The sequence below is a fragment of the Knufia obscura genome, assembly GCF_036327395.1.
Source record: "Knufia obscura strain CCFEE 5817 isolate CBS 148926 chromosome Unknown scaffold_1, whole genome shotgun sequence".
NCBI classification, from domain to species: domain Eukaryota; kingdom Fungi; phylum Ascomycota; class Eurotiomycetes; order Chaetothyriales; family Trichomeriaceae; genus Knufia; species Knufia obscura.
Genome location: NW_027042687.1, coordinates 3,634,225 through 3,650,685, shown reverse-complemented (window position 1 = coordinate 3,650,685; position 16,461 = coordinate 3,634,225). Strand labels below are relative to the sequence as shown.

Here is a 16,461-nt window from a genome sequence, read left to right as displayed (position 1 = left end):
CTATATAGGCTTGGTTGAGCTTCTGCTTTCGTGTTGGCAATTTGACTGGCACATGGCGTTGTTGAAGCAGTGTAGGCACTTTGATCGACTTTCCAACCAGTAGCTCAACAGTCGAACTTAAGGTGTCTGCTCAGCCTTGGACTCCGTGTTCGGTGCTTACTGACAACATGCTGACCCATGTTCTTCTGACCGTCTCCTTAGCCGCATCAGCCTTGTCAGTCGCTCTTCCAGAGAAGCAACAGAACCCAGTATGGAACGTGGGAAACTTCGACTCACTGGTGACTTTCGGGGACAGCTACACGGATGAAAATCATCTAAGCTCCATCATCCAGAACAATTTCACACTCCCACCAGCTGGCACCTATTTCCCAGAAGGTTTGAACACAGCTTCTGGTGGCAGAACATGGCCCAGATTCGCGGTTGAGTACACGGGCAATAGAGTCGAGCTTTACGACTATGCTGTCTCTGGCGCTGTCTGCTCCAACAATATCACGCCGAGGTAAAGTGGAGCACAATGCATAGCGGGTTGTAGCTAACTGGTGTAGAAACCTCTCGACCGAGGGCTCCGGCTTCCTCTTCCCAGCTGTCCTCGAATACGAAGTGCCAGCCTTTCTCGCGGATCGTGGTACCAACCGAAACGGAACCGATCAGACCTACTTTTCAACAGCTCTTTCCGCATCTAATGCAGTTTACAGCATCTGGATCGGCACGAACGATCTCGGAGTTGGGCTCTTCCTGACCGATGCGCAAATCCGCGGCTACACCCTCCCAGACTACGTCGAATGCATCTATCGTGTCTTCGACGAACTCTACGCAGCCGGAGGTCGGTTCTTTGTCCTGTTCAACAACGCACCCCTCAACCTCGCACCACTATATGCGAACGACACACTGATGGGTGTGGGCGACAACCAGTACTGGGATCCAAAGCCGGAGAACCACACCGTGATTGCTGAGAAGATGCACGAATACGTGACTTCGACAAATGCCATTTTCAAGTACAAGTCGCTGTACGAAGCATTGGTTGCGAAGCGATATCCGGGTGCAAACCTGGCCGTGTTCGATGTATGGCAGCTACTTTCTGATATCTATGACAACCCAACTGCATATTTGAATGGCACTCAGCCTGCGAATGTGACTGGCTTTGAACACCACTGCACGCCTGATCAGAGCGAGTGCACGCTTATGTACAATGGTACGAGTTCAGATAGCTTTATGTGGTATGATGAATTGCACCCGAGGTAAGCATTCCCTGACTCACTGAGGGCAAAAACTGACGATATGTTAGTGAGCAGACAGATCGAATCATCGCGAGGACGTTCCTGGATGTGCTGAATGGGAACTCGACCTATGCTCAGTACTACTAGATAGATAACATGAATCGAGGTCACAGTCCTTTCAACGACTCGTTCCTGCCGCAACAGCCTCAAAGTTCTCGTTCTTCGAAATAATTTTCAGTAAGGACCCAGTCATGATCTCATGCATACCCCATAGCAGTATGACATCACGAGACTTTCTCATCCACTGTACTCACACAAAGCTTTTGTCCCAAGAGAACGTATAGCTCGAATTGATCCTCATACAGCAAGCATCTCATTTCCAGCGCAGCAGACGACAACCTAAAGTTCAAAAATCCAGCAATCCAACATGCCTCACTCCAAGACCCCAGGCGGCCAAGCAGCCAGCGCCAAGTTCGAGAAGCAACAAGCACAAAGTCAGTCCATCCCATCATACTATACTCTTCCCCATCTCCCTTGGCCACCAGCTCCTTCCGCTGCAATATGCCATAGTAATGCCCGCATCTAGCCGGATACTAACTCATCGCAGCCCACGGCACAGGCGCCGACAATGCCCCAGGCCACACAGAAGCCAAGAAGCCAGGTGAAGCCCCAGTAGCAGGCGACTCATATGCTGGCACAGTCGGTGTTGACAACGGCACGAATCAGCCTGGTGAGGCGGGAAATGTTGGTGCTCCGGCGGGTGAGATGGGGAGTAGCACTATCAACCAGGGGAATCAGAAGTGATGTTGTGGTCGATCAATGAGGAATGCGCTCAAATGCAGTGTGGGAATCTTGATATGGTGAGGTCGTGGACTCAGAGGGGACAGGCTTATGCTCAGGTTAAGCGATGAAGGATGTCTACGAATGCTGGGTTTTGAGCATCAGATATTGGTGTTTCGAGTCACTCAGTGATGCCATCACGTATCGCTGGAGCAGTCGAACTTCCAGAAAGCCAGCACGAGTCATCACGATCAATCTGCCGAGACGCATGGACAAGGCATGGCAGATAGAGACTCGATATCGCTTTGCGAGAGGAGTGTCGGCTCAACCTGCACATTTTTATCAGCTGAGACTTAAATTGACACTGCATACTCCAAGTCTTCAATTCTCCTTCGCATGCGGCGACATTCCTCCAAATGCACCACTTGTACCATACTTTACGATCGAATCTGGCGGCGACTTTGAGCACATTCAGTCGGCGAGTTCGCATCTCGGTCCTTGATCATGGTCCACGTTTCCTGTTCAGGATATCGTGCATTGCCTGTGTAACACAGTAACACATCCCTTCCACCAGCCACGGCGACATGTCCCTTGCTACATCGCATTGCTCATGTATTTTTATTCAACGGTTCGGCGAGTTGGTCTTACCACGTCGGCGGGTTTGGCACTGTCTATTTCGGCGACTTCGCACCTCGGTCGCTGCTTATGATCTGAATTTCCTCTTCAGGTTATTGTGTGGCTCGTGTGCCTGCCCAGTACAGGTATACGCTGGTGTTCACGCTCACGGCGATATGTCTTCTGCTAAGTTCTACTAATATTATTCGGTCCTTCGGCGAGTTTGACGGCGGTTTCGTCGGCGAGTTTGCAGCGAGGTCAGTGATTGTGCTCTGCGTTTTCCTATTCGATAACTTCATTCAAGTTATCGACTATTTGCATGACCAGTATACACTCACGTTTTTTACACCTGTCGAGCACCGAATAGTGAATGCCTTAGCTGGAAGTTGATCTAGTAGAATAAAATAATTTGAAGTGCCCAGACTAAATGCTACCCGCGCTGTGCGAGAGGCTCAGCGACCACAATAAGATCCATCCGTGGGTGAAAAGAATCTAGCAGAGAATTGGCATGGCATGTTATTTAACCTTGACGTAGGAAGAAAGGGTCTGCCTGTATTGATCTGCTCAATCAGGCATTTCGATGCTGAAGGTTAGTGTGAAGTCGGACCGACGGTTCACAGAACACTATTGGCCTAGGGGGTCCAGGGCAATCAAGAGCGGACGGATACTTTGTGACTGATATTGAAGATGCAACGCAGTATAGCATCGGGTTCTCGGAAGGAAGAGGCATGAGGGATGGTAGAAAGGAAGGAGTGCAAAGCAAAGTAATGTAGTTGAGGAAGTTTGTATGGCATTTATGTTCCATAGAGTACTAGAGAATACAGTGCTCTATCTCGAAAGCATTGGTACGTACCTTTCCTTCTGCGCTCAAGCCGGACTAAGCCTCAATGGCCAGTACAACTGCGGAGACGCAGTAAACGACCACAACGACTTCAATGAACATCTTGGTGGGATCTGTGTAGTCCAGCTACAGGTTATGTGTAGAGTCGGTCTCGTCGTGTTCGAGCGTACCTGTACGCTTTTCTTGTGCTATTTCCTGGCCTCGGAAGGAATAAGCTAGGTTAGTGCGAAATGCATGGTTGGTATATGTGCGGTGCGGTCGAGCACGGGCCATGCTGGCTTTGTTGCGCCTTGCGGAAGGTATTTTGGGACAAAGAGAGGGGATAATGGGCGGCTACATTGTTTGGATATGGTGATGAGGAGGAGCGGAAGGTGACTTCTTTGTTCGGTCGGTGGGAGCAAGAACGGACTTGGTCCCTCGTCTCGGCAGTCGTACATTCCACGCCCATGCTTCGTAGTGCCTAATTGACTGGTACGAGGAACTGTCATCTTCCACAAGAGCAGCATGCTTGAGGGGATCCCTTTGTCTGTGCAATGTCAGTAGGAAACGTGTGCAGCTTGTAATAGTAATTTGTCGTGCGCTTCTTGAATAATGGCATGGCAAAAGGGTAGATAGTGGTCGCGAAATGGATGTCCACCGAGCTCATTCCCTCTCGTGTGCTGCATGTAAGAAATCCAAGCCTCGAAAGAAGAGACTGAAATGAGAAATTGGTATCTGTAATTCGTGCTTGTATCATGGGTAGTTTTGCATGGTTGCCGGACATGCCTTGAAGACATGCTCTTCGACAGGAGCAGCTGCAAGGCGCTCCTGCCAATGCACGTTTTGGATTCTTTCGGCCCAGTCATGCTTTCTCCAATGGCAGGAGCGGCCACCTGCCAGTCAACAGTGCTTTCATTGTTGTCTCTGATGCATGTCAAGACCTCTGCAAGCACATATCGATCCAATCGCACAATGACATCCTTCTTCTTCACCCGTCATATCGCCTCGCATCTATTCTTCGGCAATGTGCCCCCGCTCACTAACGTACAAACCGTCCAAGAACTTTCGGATATCCTTGTTCCTTACTCTGCAGATTTGCTGGATGTCGGCTGCGGATTGTGAGACGTTTTCGAGGGATTCGCCGGTAAGTTCGATCTGATCCTTCACACCCTTCGACGGCTCGACTGTGACGCCTGGTGCCATCTTGACGTGTCGGACTAGTTTCTCGCCCAAGAAGTTTCTACGCTGGGTGTCAGTACTAATTCTTACAATATCTCTTGCTCTCTGAGAACCGGTTGTGCCGATTGGAAACGGGTGCGCCTACCTAATCTCAACCATCTGCTGACCATCGTCGCCCTTCTCAATGTTGACGTTGATGGGAAAGTGAGCGTAGACGTATCGCATCTTGTACTTGTAGCCCTTCGTCACACCGGTGATCAGGTTGTCGACGATGGACTTGACGGTTCGGAGGGTAGCGACATTCTTTCGGGAGCCGTGGTGGATTTCAATTCGGATTGTCTGTAGACCGTCCTTGTTCTTTTCTTCGGGCAGGGCGAATGTTACTGCGATGTGGGAAAGATCTTTTGTGAGTTTGCCTGCGCGAGGATCTTGTCAGCATGATTCCCTTCTTTTTGCTACGACTTTGTCTCTGCGGTAGGCGTATATCCAATCTGTGGTTGCTATTCGTGCTTCTCGAGTCATTCCGTGGAATTCGTACCTCTTGGACCCTCGACTGTGACAATTCTTGACCGGATGTGAACCTTGACATTCTCCGGTACAACAACCGTCTCTTCGGAAAAGATGTACTTCATTGTGAGCAGCGGTGGCGGGTTGTCGTGGGAGGAGGCTGCTCAATAATGTCGTCGCAAGTTGATCTTGAAGTCGATGCGTCTGCGGTTAGAATCGACTTGTGCGCCAAGCATAAATTTTGGAGCGTTCTCATTGGTGACCGACCGCCAAGGACTGGCTGCCTGGCTTGCTCGGGTTATGACCTGGTTCAGGCACAAAACTTGCCTTCTGCCTGAATTTCGCTGCTCGATCGGTGGTGGCTAACGTTGCATCACTCATGGCACTGGGATGCCCACTAGAAACATATGACTACTTTGGAGAGGTGTAGGCAAGGTTGTGCAGGCAAGCTCGCTGGCAGAGTGTAAGCAGCCCATCCCTTGCCGGATGCTGCAAGACGGCAAATCTTAGCACAATAGGGTCATAGCATCTTGCCAATCATATCTGGCAGCAAAACAATGAATACAAGCAACCAACGCTGTATTGGGTATCTCAATTCTAATGTCATGGTCTCATCAATTCTACCCAATCATCACCGCGGTGCACTCGGTCCGCTCTGGGCCACATATCTTGCGAAACTCCGGTCACTTTCGTTGGTCTGCAGTCCTTGCCGCCTCAGCTCCTCAGCATAACGGCGCTGTAGTGCTTCATCGTCATCTGGCCTCACATCAGCGTATTCGTCGGCTTCTCTGGCATCCTCCTCGTCCTCTTCATCTTCATCGTCATCTTGACGCTGACCGACTTGCTCCTTGTGCTTCGGTTTCGGCTTCTCACCAACCTTCATATCCTCCATGACCTTTGCCAAGTCCTCGTGCTTCTTCCCTTCCTTTTCCTGCTGCCTCTCCTTTATCCTTCTCTCTAGTTCGGGCTTATAGTCTCTGTTGAACTCGTCCGCCTTTCTCTCTACAGCATCAAAGAATTCGTCGATGCCCTCGCCAGTCATACTCGACACTCCAACCATCTCCAAATGTGAGTAGAACTCCTCAAGCATTAAACTCATACTGTTCAGCAGACTCGACATGTACCCACTTCCGCCACCATGCCCTTCTCCACCAAATACACCCTTGCTCTCCTCTTCCTGCAGCGCTTCTTGGAACTTCTCGAAATCAGTCATCCAATCTTTCGCAAAGTCCGCGTCCTGCACATCTGTCTTGTTGAACACCAAGATCATGGGCAATTTCGTCTTGTAAAGTATCGAACAGGCGTAGAGCATGTTTGACATGAACGTTGAGCATGAATGTGTCCGTGGTGTATCGATGATATAAGCGATCACCGTAGGAAAGGACGACGCCAGCGACTCCAGGAGGATACTGCCCGACGCTGACCATACAAAGACCTCAATCTGGCCCGGTGTATCTACCAGAAAGTGCTGAGGAGGTACTGCTTTCGATGAGGGATCCGGCTGTGCTCTCTTCTCAAGCAGGCCTATTATCTGGTCTATCTTTGTAGCAAAGAGGTTCAGAGACGTGAGGATGCCACCGTTGGGTCCAAGGTTGTATTGCTTCATTACTTCTTTGTAATTTATGCTGTCCCTGATATCAATGTTCGCTTCGAATGGTACGTTTAGAACTGCTGGGTCGAGGTTTAGGACATATGGCTTCTTCTTGTTTATGTGTAGGTAGTTGTTAATGCGCTGCATGAAGGTTGTTTTGCCACTGCCGGCCATGCCTACGCAGACCACTGCCACTGGTTGTTGTGCCATGTTGCTCAGAATTCTCTATGACCAGGACTGAATAAGCGGTGCGACAAATGTGGTGCGTGTGCAGAAGAAGGAAGATGTTCGATATCGAGGGAGGCTCGGGAGGGCCCCCACGTGGAAAAGTCGCGGTCGGGGTCGAACGCGCCTGCCAAAAGTGACGCAACTTCTCGAAAAAGTCTCCAGCACAAGTCCCCCTCGACTCATGAGAAATAACAGCATAATTTGTGAGGACAAAGATGCCTTGGGAAGACGGCCTCGACGACTTCGAGAAGCAATTAGCAGCCGAAAAAGGAGAACGTGACAAGAAAGAAAGGCACAGCGACAGGCACGACAAGCACTCCCACCGACACCGAGACGATCGGAAAAAGCACCACCATCACCACCATAGATCACACAAGGATCGCGATCATGACAAGGACGAACACAGATCAAAGCGTCGCAGACACGATAGTGATTATAGGGAAGACAGAGAAGAGCGAGGCTCTCATAAGCACCACGGGCAGCGTTCCTCTACGGCCGACCAGGCACTGCAGGAATCCTCCACTGCGAGACCAGATCTGACGGACGTGAAGCGTGACTCGTGGATGGAGGCACCATCCGCGTTCGATGTTGAACATGTCCAGAGGAAGCGCAAGGAGGCTTCTCCACCGAAACAGGGCACCTTGGGTCAAGAATTCGAGATGAAACTGCACGAGAAAGAGCTCAACCACCACCTCAAAGACCTACAGAACGGCAGGGAGCTAGATGAGCTAGAGGACGAGGAAGCGCAACATGAGGGTGACTACACATTTGGTGATCGAGGGTCATCATGGCGTATGACCAGACTCAAGGCAGTCTACAGGCAAGCAGAGGAGAGTGGCCGACCAGTCGAAGAGGTAGCCATGGAGCGCTACGGCAGCCTAAGGAAATACGACGACGCCCGAGAAGAAGAAATCGAGCTTGACAGACGAGACACGTACGGCAAAGATTATGTCGGCAAAGAGAAACCCAGCGGCGACCTCTTCCAAGAACGAAAGCTCGACTCCGGCATCAGATCAACCCACAAGCAGAAACTAGATCCACCCAGCGACGACGAATTCGACAACATCCTCGAAAACGTCTCAGCACCAGACCCGACGGCCCCCTCCCAACCAAAATTCGACCAAACCACAATCAACAAGCTAAAAGCCCAACTCATGAAAGCCGAGCTCCGGAAGGACCCAAAAGTCAACGAACTCCGAGCTCAATACGAAGCAGCCATAGCAGGCAGCACATCCTCAGACCCAACCATAATCCACCTCTCCGCAATGGACAACCGCATGCTCTCCTCCGCCCCCCGCAACGAAGTAAAACCCATCACCAACCGCCGCGGTCAAGAGCGCGGAAACGTCGAAGCGAACGAAGACATGACAATCGAAGACATGATCGCCGAAGAACGCCGCACAAAGACCCAATCCGGCGGTGAATCGCAACGCTACGCAGAGCGCATCGCAAAGGACTCAAAATTCGACAATAGTCTCGACTACCTGGACGAGAACGCCACGAAACTCTCCAAACGCGTGCATAAATCCGATGCGAACCTGCGCAACATGACGATAAATGAGTACCAGAAACTGAATACTATCCTGGAGAACTGTCCGCTCTGTCATCACGAAGACGCGGCGAACGCAGCAGATCAATTACCCACCGCACCGATCGTCAGTCTCGGGACAAGAGTCTACCTCACCCTCCCAACTCGCCCAGAACTCGCGCCGTACTCCGCAATGATCGTCCCAATCCAACACCACACCAACACCCTCCACTGCGACGACGACGAATGGGAAGAAATCCGGAACTTCATGAAATGTCTCACCCGCTCCTACCATTCACGAGACCGTGACGTCCTCTTCTACGAGAATGCCGCGTTTCCAGCGCGGAAGGGGCATGCGGGTATCGTGGCGGTTCCACTGCCGCAGAGCGTGGGTGAGACGGCGAGTGCGTTTTGGCGCGAGGCGTTTCTGAGTCAGGAGAGGGAATGGAGTCAGCATCGGAAGGTTATTGATACGCTGGGGGGCGGGGGCGGGAGGGGGGCGTTCAGGAGAAGTCTGGCGAAGGAGATGCCGTATGTGCATGTTTGGTTTGGGATTGATGGGGGGATGGGACATGTTGTTGAGGAGGGGGAACGGTGGCCTAGGGGGGATTTGTTTGCGAGGGAAGTTGTGGGGGGGATGTTGGGGTTGGAAGGAGAGACTATCAGAAAGCAAGGGAGGTGGCACCGTGGCGGTGACAAGGAGAGGGTCGAAGGATTTAGAAAGAGGTGGAATAAGTTTGATTGGACGAGGGTGCTGGTTGAGGGGCAGCAATAGGAATATGGAGAGGCGCGATGATTGAGGACTGTGAATGAAAAGATCAAGCCTCTGCTCATTGAATCGATAACAGTATCCAGCCATGCCAGGCATGATTTGGCGGGAAAGAAGAAGTAGCCCTCCACCCGATTACACACTCATGGTGTTTTCTGCACTTGTAAAAGTTAATTTTGCTTGCTCCTTTGTTCTGCTGTCAAGCTTCGGAAGTAATTTAAAATGCTCGTGATCCATCTCTTATTATCATTGCTATGTTGGTTTACATTTCCGCCGAACGTACGCTGGCCGGATATCAAGTCATGATCTGGTATTTGTACAGGGTATCTCATCGTGTGCTCGTAAGACGCTCTTGGTGTCTTTTGTTCGTATCATCGTGCAGTGACTAGCTAGTCGACTGCTATGCTGTGTATGTGTAGTATCTGTACAGGATATCGTAAAGGATGAGTGAGGCACTACCTCGAATTCCTCGGGTGGACGCCATTGTGTGGTCGTGCAATTCAGATGCTGTCTGTGGCAGGCTATTGGGTGAGCATCAGCAAGCCGTACAGTAGATTGTTGAATGGCGACCTTCTCTGCTTAAGACTGGACGTTGTCCGCTACAAAGATCATAGGAAACGTGCCGCGTGTTTGATTCGGTTGCTGCTCGGCCCGTGCCCTCAACTGAGCTATGACTTGTTGGATCCGGCTATCGAAGTGGGCAAAGGGATTAGGCTTGCTTCGTGGTGTTGGCACAGGATGCTCGACTTCGGCGGTCGGGTCGAGCAATGCCAATGCACCACTGGCAGCCCTGGCAAGCAGTGTAGGATGATCGTGGTTGTTCGCCAGTGCAGTTGCTGCTGAATTCTGTCCCATTGGAGTCTCACATATTTCTTCGATATCGCTCACTTTTGGCTCGGCTGTAGCCTCAGGCTGAACAATCAGCATTCGATCCGGTATCTCTGGCTCGAAGCGGTCGGGGCCGTTACCGTACCGAGTCGGTACGTTGTGCCATTCATGCCAGAAACGAAGATCAGTAGGATATTTTAACCACTCCAGCCAGTATTCTAGAAGAGGAGCCTGGTACTCCGCCCTCTCCTCGATCAGTCTCTCCATGACCTCCTTCTCGCCATCATCTTTGCACTTTCTGATGGCCGTGTTGGCACACATTGTGTACCTGAGATTGCCACTATGCGGCCGTCCTGTGCCGCTGAACCTGTCGAGGAACTCCAGGTATGCTAGACGAGCTTTGAGGTTCACTCTGCTGAGCTGGTCGATACACTGCTCGATCAAAGGGTGTACACTGACACGTATCTTCGCGATCTGGTATGTGTCACCAATGTGAAGTAGTATATCCTCTGGATGAGCGTTCAGCATCCTTCTGCAGTGGAGGCAACAGAACTGGAGCTCGTCGACGTCCCAGTTCTCACATAGCGTCTCGGCATGAGACTTGATGCACTTTCGGTGGAACAGTGCGCCGCAGCACCGGAACTGGACAGCGTCTTTGTTGAGCTGCTCGTAGCAGATGTGACATTCACTGTCATATTCATTCATCTGGATCAGGTGCCGGGCCTTCAGCACCACGGGTCGGATCAGACTCAGCTCTGGTGAGCTGCAAGCCCAGTATTTCTCGAGGAAATCTTGAGGCATATTGGAAGGTTGGGTAAGGAAGAACTGAAAGTTTGTGGTTGGCGGAGAGGTTTAAAACGAAAGGTATCCAGCAAGTGTATTGTGCAGCAAGAGGTAGAAAGGACTCCTGTACACCAGAGTAGCTATACTGTTCAGTGCTGTATGAATGAAGATCATAAAATCATGGGAATATGGAAAGAGGAGGGCACTCTATATACTCTCAGCATTTGACAGGTCCTCGCAGGGTATCTTGCCTCTGCTCATGGTTGGGGTAGCCAGTACTTGTTCGGTGTCTCTAGTGCTGAGGACCTGTAGAGAATGCTACCAACAAGAGGCCCGCAGCAATAGATATCAAGCCCATAGTCACGACCCAGGCGTCGACGGTGAGGACCTGCATTTCTCACATTATGAGGACGCAAGCAGCTTTAGCATTGAGATTTCCTCAAAACACTCACAATCAGCGGGTGTCCGTGATGGCCATGCTCAGTGAGAGCTCCCGGATTAAGTCCACTGAAAGACAGAGGCGTGGGTGGCTTCATTTGTAGGGCAATATGACAGAATCTCAGCTAGGTTGAGAGTCTTCGACAAAGGAGACAGTTCGTCACGCTGTGAGAGAACAGCACGCGGATCTTCCTTACGAGGGAAGGCTACCAGCACCATGTTTGATATCATATGCACTTTCGACGACAAGACTGAGCATGTTCTCATGCTATGAGAGACAGTGGTGGTACCAGATCATGGCCATCTGAGCAGATTTATGGAAAGGGTGAGCCTTCTCGGAGAGTTGAAAAACAGATGAAACAAGCTTTCAGTGGGGTGCGGCAGCCAGGTGGTCTGATCTGCCGCTAAAATATGCAGGTGCAGCTAAATGTCAGCCAATGATCGCCCTTGCCTGGACGGCCGACATCAAGTAGATATTCCAGCTTGACTTCAGACCCACTCAGAAGCACAACCATCGAGGTCTTGAGGTGAACACCCAGTGCCCATCATGTCTGCCAAGAATTCACCGTCCAAAGTGCCGCGACATGCGGGTGGTGCTTTCAATCCACGAGTGAGTACCGACGAATCTGCGCGGCGATGTCTAACTAGAACAGAAAGCAACAGCACCTATAGCAGCAGCGTGCATGGCGGTCATCCTCTACGCATATTCGGTCAGCTCGATACGAGCTGCGAAACGCAATGCTCAGCTACATCGAGAAGCAGATGGCGGGCAGGTCGATATGAGAAAAGAAAGTTTGCGACGGCACGGTGTGCTTGAGCAGATCGAGGGCACCAGAAACTATGAGCTCTTCCGAGATTCTCGTCCTGAGCAGAAGAAGGAGTCGGATCATACTGGTGCCAACAAAGCAAATCCTTCTGGACAGCTGCCAAATGAAGAGCAGGGTGTGCCGAGGACACCAGTCGAGTTTGGGCTCGAGGACCACAAGAAGGTTGGGGCTGCTTGGGACAAGTTCAAGAGACAGGAGAAGCCCGCTGAATGAGTCCTGATGGGTAGGATGGCCGAGGATATGTCCCAGACGGGCACAGCCTCGCTGTTGTTGCGAGGCTACTCAGACAATGAGCGCTGCCAAAGGACAACTCAGACAGACCAAGAGCACGGGCTGTTGATTTTCTACGCACCTTCACGAATTCCGAATCATCCAATCTGGCAGATTGTGACAACGGTCGATCTGTGGATGACGAGACAATGACTAGCTGGGAACGCAATTTGCAGATGCGCTGATATGTTTCAGCCTCCACGAGCTCAATCGAGCTTCCGAGGGCGGGCGCAGTGGCCTCGACGCTCCTGCCGTTCCTGAAGCCACCAGAAAGCTCTTTCATTGCCCGGTCTCGAGCTGAGTATTCTTCCTTGGAAATGGACACAGGAAGATGTTTCGTGATCGTTTCTGCGTGGTCTCATGTCGACAGTGAAGATTACCACCACGAGCGCCCATAAAGAAGCAAAGATGGACTTGCTTTTCACACCTCTCGGCACAACTCATCTACGGCATAACAACTTCCGCTGGCGGAACTATTGCAGCACAAATCAGCTGTGGACCAATACCAAAAGACCTAGCTTTCGAACGAACACTGCCACCGCTTCACTGAGCCATTCAGCACCCAGATAGTCGTAGATCACCTGAACATATGGCAAACGAGCCTCCTTCGCCAAGCAGCATGCTGGCAATGACGTACGACTACTGGAAAGGCCAAAGCACATTTACACCAGATATCTATATCCTCGAACTACAGTTCGGCCACAGCTTTTCTTATGACTACCACTCGCGGTGTCCCTCAGGTACAGGAACGTCGGCTGCAGAACGCCTCGCTTCGGCGAACGCAACTATAAACGGAGCGCATCAGAATGGGTCGGGTGGTGCAGAGCCAGTGGGTGGAAGATGCTTAGTAGCGTGGGGAACACGACATCTAAAGTACCAGAAGCGATTGTTGCTATACTGATCATGGAGCGGAAGTGGCAGAGGTGGAAGCGGTCTGAACAAAGGGGTATGAACTGAATCTGACATGACGCGGTGAAACCAACTGGTTAGCCATGGTCGTACTACTGATGGGTGCTGGTCACGGAAATCATGCGATTAACCACACTTTTGGCAAAGCTTTCGAACTGAGTGAATATTTGTTGCGTGCGGAGGCATGGCGATTCACAATCCCACGTGGATGTTCGCATGTCCCCTATCATAAATGCTTCGTGCTAACCCGTGAGCCGTAGACCATGAGTCCTCAATCGCAAGTGTCTGATCATCCTGTTGCTTGGATTGATTGGCAGAGAAGAGAATGTACCGTCGAAAAGACTCGATCGGGGGATATATCGAGCAGGCCTATTGATGTCCGGAAGTTCAATCTGACCATAAAGGATGATCTCTCTAAGGACTTGATTGCTCGTGCTTGGCACAACATCTACATGTGGACAGCAGCTAGGACAGCATTTGGTTGTCGAACAATTTGGTCCATTGGCATAGCTGTGTAAATATTGATCAAAATCGCTAGCAACATCGTGGTTGGTACATTGATGGTCGTGGTGTAATAGTTCGTAGTCTGTAAGCACATGATGTGCTCAAAGTGAGGTTTCCGCGTCTTTAGATTGATCTCAGTCACACGCGTCGCGTGTTGAAAACTTGTTCATCCATATTCTCGAAATCAGCAATACTGGCAGTAGTATCTACCCACACCCAGCAATTGCCTCTGACGTTGCCAACCTCGTGTCCTGTCCAGCTGTCGGCTGTCCCAAAAGCTAAGGGGCAGCATACATCCTCGCCGATTTTCGAAGATCCCACAAATGCTCTCAGCATTGAGCACCCATACCTTGTGGTGCTCGTGCATATTTACGCTTCCGTGGAGCACTGGAAGCGTGAAGTATCACAGCCGTACTCATGCATAGCATGGTGTGCTGTGTGGTTCCGGTCAACAGCCGTTTGAGCACGTCGACCCCAATCACTGGAGTGAGAACTTGTCGACATCATATATTAGCAGTGCGCTTTTCCAACCTTGACCTACCCTGTGGTCACTTATGTGGAAGGTGAGTCTACCGCTGACAGGTCTGGTCAAGAATGGAGACTTGCAAAGGTTGGCCACCACAAGCCAACATAGCAACTCTTGCTAGCAAGTCAGTTTCTCTCAGATATGTCTGGGATTAACAGTCGAAGCCACAATGTCAGACTCACCGTCAGTGGCCCAGAAACTCTCAGTACGGTTGCAGCCATGGCCGGCTCTTCAAGTTCAAGACTGTATGCCGACGCAAAGAGCCGCAACCATTTACAAGCTTCGAAATACATCTTCAGACTGACCGCCTTCGACTGCTCGACCATGACAGTGCGAGTTTCATTTATTGACCGCAATGACCGGTGACGGTGGGACAATTTCGACTGTGGGCTGATATTGGAAAGCTCGATCCACGGCGAAGCGCAAGAACCTCTCCCCTTAGGTGCATGAACCTCTACAGAAAGGACAATGCGATCAAGCAACAGCTTTGAGTCAAACGTTTGATACAGCAAGCTCCGAGCACGATCGTGGATCATCCCGAAGTGGAATAGCGTGGTACGCCCTCTGGCCCCCAGCCACCCTTGCAACCCTGACCCACACAAAAGCTCACATCGAGCTCGGATTCGATCAAAACTAAGCTGGATGCGCTCGGACTGCAGTCATCCGACGGGCGAAAAGCGGTCTTGCTCGGTCAAATTGCAAAAATGAGCCCAGGTTCAGGAAACTTGAAAAAATGCATTTCGACACCAACAGGACTTGAACCTGTGCGGGCGAACCCATGTGATTTCTAGTCACACGCCTTAACCACTCGGCCATCTAGGACATATTAGCGTGTGTTATACACCAGTGAAGGTGTTGTAACATACAGTGTCTGTGGTGATTTGTGGCAAAAATTTGCTCAGCAGAAATTATGAATCCCACATGGATCAACGCTCTGCTGTGTCTTCAGAGCAAACATGTGAACTTTGGCAAACGTACTGGATGCTACGAGCACGAGTTCTGGTGCCGGAACCGCCTTTTAAAGTCATCTGGCTGCTGTCAGTGTCTAGGGCGGACAGTGAAGGTTTTGTGCGAGGGACGAAAAGTCTTGGCATACGGGCTCACAAAACGTTCAGCATGTGATCAGGACAAGCTGAGGAAGCGTCGCCGACTTCTCGTTTTCGTTCCGAGGACTCTGCTCGCCGTCCCCCTTTTCTGTTCCTCACATGCAGCACATAGCCATATTGAAGTCTGATATCGACATCATTAGCAACGCTTCGTTTTCACAGTCACACTCCCATCTGCAAAGACTACGATCCTCAAAATACGTAGATGCCATCCAATTCATCGTGATTCCATACCGACGCTGAGTGCAACAGCAGATATCGGCAGAGCACCTCGGCAAACCTTCTCCGGAAAACCCCTGAGTTTTCGAGAAAATAGAAATGAAGACCTGCGACTCTGAACGCTCATCCCATCACGATGCTGGTCGCGGGTCAATGTCTATCTTGTTGAATTACAAGGGAAAAACGGATCCGATCTATCGGCAAGCTATGTAATAGCAACACTCATGCAGTACTATCACTCTACATTGCGTAACCCGATAAAAGCTGGACGGATGTAAAGCGGGCGGCTCAACGTTCGGCACGGCTGTCAGTTCGATCTGACAACCAGCAAAAGGATCTGGTCCCAACTCTTCATGGCCCTTTGAGACTCTGGGCACAGCCCATCAGTGCAGCTCGCACTACGCTGTACTCCATAAGCTGTCATAACTACAGGGCAGAACTGCCGAGGTTCGAGCCAGCTTAGCCAGAACCTCACCGGGCTAACAATCAATGCAATGTACGAAACTTTCAAACTGAGTCCTTGTTCATATCTCAGATCGCTGTGATCTTGATGGGAAGGAGTGTACTACGGTCGATCGCTGCTGCATGTTGGATGTAACTTTTCCCAAACCTCCTTGAGAACCGCTGACTTGTTGAACAGTCAGGTTCTGTTCTGCTCCTTGTTGAAAGCACCCGTCCGGTGGTCCCTTCTCGTCCAGGCCTTGAAGAAGTTCGACTTGTTGAAATGTCGACTTCCTCTCTCGAAATCAATTCTCATAGCGCCGATCTCAACGACTTCCCTCCCCGTCCCACATCCCCTATCCATGCGCGCCCGCGT

The 16,461-nt window shown here is 50.9% G+C and overlaps 7 protein-coding genes and 1 non-coding gene across 8 annotated transcripts; 4 read left to right on the top strand and 4 right to left on the bottom strand.

Moving 5' to 3' along the window:
* Nucleotides 1–167: 167 nt before the first annotated feature.
* PMZ80_001392 (uncharacterized protein) lies at nucleotides 168–1,364 on the top strand (the record flags this gene model as incomplete). The annotated part of the gene is made up of 3 exons (XM_064869836.1): nucleotides 168–499; nucleotides 546–1,238; nucleotides 1,286–1,364. The coding sequence occupies 3 exons, from the start codon at nucleotides 168–170 to the stop codon at nucleotides 1,362–1,364; spliced, it is 1,104 nt and encodes a 367-aa protein (XP_064735333.1).
* Nucleotides 1,365–1,644: 280 nt separating this feature from the next.
* PMZ80_001391 (uncharacterized protein) lies at nucleotides 1,645–2,021 on the top strand (the record flags this gene model as incomplete). The annotated part of the gene is made up of 2 exons (XM_064869835.1): nucleotides 1,645–1,711; nucleotides 1,825–2,021. The coding sequence occupies 2 exons, from the start codon at nucleotides 1,645–1,647 to the stop codon at nucleotides 2,019–2,021; spliced, it is 264 nt and encodes an 87-aa protein (XP_064735332.1).
* Nucleotides 2,022–4,443: 2,422 nt separating this feature from the next.
* On the bottom strand, nucleotides 4,444–5,243 carry RPL9B (60S ribosomal protein L9B; the record flags this gene model as incomplete). Its single annotated transcript, XM_064869834.1, has 3 exons — nucleotides 4,444–4,672; nucleotides 4,757–5,027; nucleotides 5,150–5,243. The coding sequence occupies 3 exons, from the start codon at nucleotides 5,241–5,243 to the stop codon at nucleotides 4,444–4,446; spliced, it is 594 nt and encodes a 197-aa protein (XP_064735331.1).
* A 506-nt stretch (nucleotides 5,244–5,749) lies between these two features.
* PMZ80_001389 (uncharacterized protein) lies at nucleotides 5,750–6,919 on the bottom strand (the record flags this gene model as incomplete). The annotated part of the gene is made up of 1 exon (XM_064869833.1): nucleotides 5,750–6,919. One exon carries the CDS (start codon nucleotides 6,917–6,919, stop codon nucleotides 5,750–5,752), a length of 1,170 nt encoding a protein of 389 aa, XP_064735330.1.
* Nucleotides 6,920–7,152: 233 nt separating this feature from the next.
* cwf19 (Pre-mRNA-splicing factor cwf19) lies at nucleotides 7,153–9,240 on the top strand (the record flags this gene model as incomplete). The annotated part of the gene is made up of 1 exon (XM_064869832.1): nucleotides 7,153–9,240. The coding sequence occupies one exon, from the start codon at nucleotides 7,153–7,155 to the stop codon at nucleotides 9,238–9,240; it is 2,088 nt and encodes a 695-aa protein (XP_064735329.1).
* A 573-nt stretch (nucleotides 9,241–9,813) lies between these two features.
* Nucleotides 9,814–10,863, bottom strand: PMZ80_001387 (uncharacterized protein; the record flags this gene model as incomplete). Its single annotated transcript, XM_064869831.1, has 1 exon — nucleotides 9,814–10,863. The coding sequence occupies one exon, from the start codon at nucleotides 10,861–10,863 to the stop codon at nucleotides 9,814–9,816; it is 1,050 nt and encodes a 349-aa protein (XP_064735328.1).
* A 967-nt stretch (nucleotides 10,864–11,830) lies between these two features.
* On the top strand, nucleotides 11,831–12,323 carry PMZ80_001386 (uncharacterized protein; the record flags this gene model as incomplete). The annotated part of the gene is made up of 2 exons (XM_064869830.1): nucleotides 11,831–11,893; nucleotides 11,937–12,323. The coding sequence occupies 2 exons, from the start codon at nucleotides 11,831–11,833 to the stop codon at nucleotides 12,321–12,323; spliced, it is 450 nt and encodes a 149-aa protein (XP_064735327.1).
* A 2,737-nt stretch (nucleotides 12,324–15,060) lies between these two features.
* Nucleotides 15,061–15,136, bottom strand: PMZ80_001385. Its single transcript has one exon. It is a non-coding gene; the product is annotated as a tRNA-Ser (tRNA).
* Between the last annotated feature and the right edge of the window lie 1,325 nt (nucleotides 15,137–16,461).